Source organism: Condylura cristata, unplaced genomic scaffold (assembly GCF_000260355.1).
Source record: "Condylura cristata isolate star-nosed mole 26May11 unplaced genomic scaffold, ConCri1.0 scaffold00006, whole genome shotgun sequence".
Classification (NCBI taxonomy): Eukaryota; Metazoa; Chordata; class Mammalia; order Eulipotyphla; family Talpidae; genus Condylura; species Condylura cristata.
The window spans coordinates 237,598-240,027 of record NW_004567107.1 but is presented as its reverse complement, the minus strand read 5'-3'; the positions used below and the strand labels follow the sequence as shown (position 1 = coordinate 240,027).

The 2,430-nt window shown below is 73.2% G+C and overlaps 1 protein-coding gene across 1 annotated transcript in view; it reads left to right on the top strand.

Annotated features, from left to right (window-relative positions):
- SLC34A3 (solute carrier family 34 (type II sodium/phosphate cotransporter), member 3) overlaps positions 1–1,039 on the top strand; it is a gene marked incomplete at its 5' end in the record, with an annotated part of 4,939 nt that extends 3,900 nt beyond the window's left edge. Inside the window, one exon of the mRNA XM_012721153.1 lies at positions 142–1,039. Within this exon, the coding sequence (XP_012576607.1) occupies positions 142–606 (465 nt within the window). The remainder of the gene's footprint in view (positions 1–141) is intronic.
- Positions 1,040–2,430: the final 1,391 nt, after the last annotated feature.

Here is a 2,430-nt window from a genome sequence, read left to right as displayed (position 1 = left end):
CCGTGCTGTTTATTTGGGGCGCTGGGCGTGACGGGGCGCCGGCGGGGCCCTCCCGGACGGGTTTCTCAGGCTGCGCCCCCGGGAGGGACGCCCTGGGGTCCCGGGGCCCGGCCAGGCTGCCGACCGGCCCGCCTCGCCCAGGTGGCCCTCATCCACTTCTACTTCAACCTGGCCGGCATCCTGCTGTGGTACGTGGTGCCGGTGCTGCGGCTGCCCATCCCGCTGGCCAGGAGCTTCGGGAACCTGACTGCCCGCTACCGCTGGGTGGCCGTCGTCTACCTGCTGCTCAGCTTCCTGCTGCTGCCTCTGGCTGCCTTCGGGCTCTCCCTGGCGGGGGGCGTGGTGCTGGCTGCTGTTGGGGGGCCCCTGGTGGGGCTGCTGCTCCTCGTGGTGGCCATCAACTTCCTGCAGCGGCACCGGCCGGCCTGGCTGCCCAGCCCCCTGCGGTCCTGGGCCTGGCTCCCTCGCTGGCTCCACTCCCTGGAGCCCTGGGACCGCCTGGTGACCCGCTGCTGCCCCTGCCGGGCCTGCAGCCCCCCACCGGCCGCCGCCAAGGAGGCCCAGTGCTACGACAACCCTGAGGTCCTGGCGTCCGAGCCGCTGTGAAGGTGGTGCCAGCACCCCACCGGCGCGGGCGTCCGGGGGATCCCCAGAGCAGACTCTGGGTCTCCTGGCCCCGTTCTTTGCAAATAAAGGCGGCCCTGTCCAACCCCAGCCCGCTGACCCGTGCTGGCTTCCCCGGCTGGTGCTGCCTGGGCTGGGCCTCTGGTGCTTCAGTGCCCTCTAGCGGCCAGCCAGGGCGGGAGCAGGCACCGGTCAGGCAGGGGCAGCCAGGCCCGGCCCTTGGCTCTCTGGCGCGCTGTGGACAGGCAGCGGCAGTCCAGTGGCTGAGGAGGCGGCCTCCCCTCCCGCGCCTGGCGCCCAGCCTCCAGGGGTGGCGAGCCTGAGAGGGACAAGAGGGGAGCGACCAGGACCCCGGCCCGGCCCCTGCTGTGCGGGGCGCTCAGCCCCTGGGGTGCTCCCGTCACCCACAGGGCACCAGCACGCCCAAGGGCGCCTGGGCCAGCAGCCCACCCCAGGACGGGCCCAGAGCCCGGTGCCCGCACAGATGTGCAGCCGGCGCCCGCCCTCCCCTCGGGGGCTGCCCTGCCCGTCCGCTCCTGCCCAGCCAGACCCTGTTGGGCGAGGTGACTGGTCAGGGAGAGGCTCTGTCCTCCACGCCTCCCGTGCACGCCGCCCCGTGGGGTCCCTCAGGCGCCTCGGTGCCCCACGGGTCCCCCCGGCCTCAGTCCCCTTCAGACCAACAAACTCCTAGGCCCCCCGGTCCTGCTCCTCAAGGGAGGGCCCGTTTGGGGACCACGAGGGTCCGCCTGGGAGCAAGGCAGGCTCGTGCACCCCAGCTGGGCCCCCACTTCTGAGACCTCAGAACTCTTACACTCCCAGTAGAAGCCCCCAGGTGGGGGCAGCCAGAGGGAAGAACACCCTCTCTCCTTCCGGGGCGGGTGGGCCTTCCACCAAGGCTAGCCGCAGGTCCTCTGAGGCCACGCAGGGCTGCCCGCCTGCCACCCCGCCTGGCGGTAAGGCAGCCTCCCCCGGGACTGGGGCGCGGGACACAGAGCCGCCTGTGGCTGCTGGGACGCCCGGCCCGGCGGGAGGCCGCCTGCGCGCCCAGCCAGGCCTCTGGGCCGGCGCCAGCTGCTGCCCTCTCCACTGCTCAGCCACCCACTGACCCCGGGCAGCAGCAGGTCCGCCCAGCGGGCGAGGGCAGGGCCAGCTTTGGGGTGCGCGCCTGACTGTGCCCCACCTGTATTTTACTGCTGGTAAAAGGGGGCCACGTGCAGCGCCGGCCCCAGGGGCAGGGACTGCAGGACCAGGGGCTTTTGCGACCGAGTGGTCTCAGGCCGCCTCTGCACTGACAAACCAGCAGTGGCCACAGCAGGGTCTCCAGGCCCGCGGCTGCTCAGGGGAGACTTGAGCTGCTCTCCAGGATTTATGACGAGGCAGGCCAGCAGGCCACGGCCCACGGCCCTTGGGCTGAAGGCGCGGCCCCAGGAGGGCCTGCCAGGGAGCGGCACCTCGTGTGGGGCGGCACCTGCCCCCCGGCGGAGGCTCCCCACCAGGCCCGTGTCCCCACGCTCACAGCCCCGGAAGTGGCCAGGTATTGGGCTGGAGAGCAGAGGGGCGCGCTCACCCAGAAAACCAGCGACACCACCCAGGGCAGGCGGGGCGGGTGGAAGCGCGGACGGGCGGGCCGTGGGGTCCCGGAGCCCCGCGCCCGAGGCGCCCCGCGCAGCTCCGCGTTCATTTTGCTAAACACAAGCCCAACGCGGCGGGCGAGCACTTGTCGGGGCAGGCCCGCGCTGCGAGGGGGCGCAGGGCGGCCGCAGAGGCTGGGGGGACGGGGGACGCCGGCCCGTGCTCTCGAAGGCG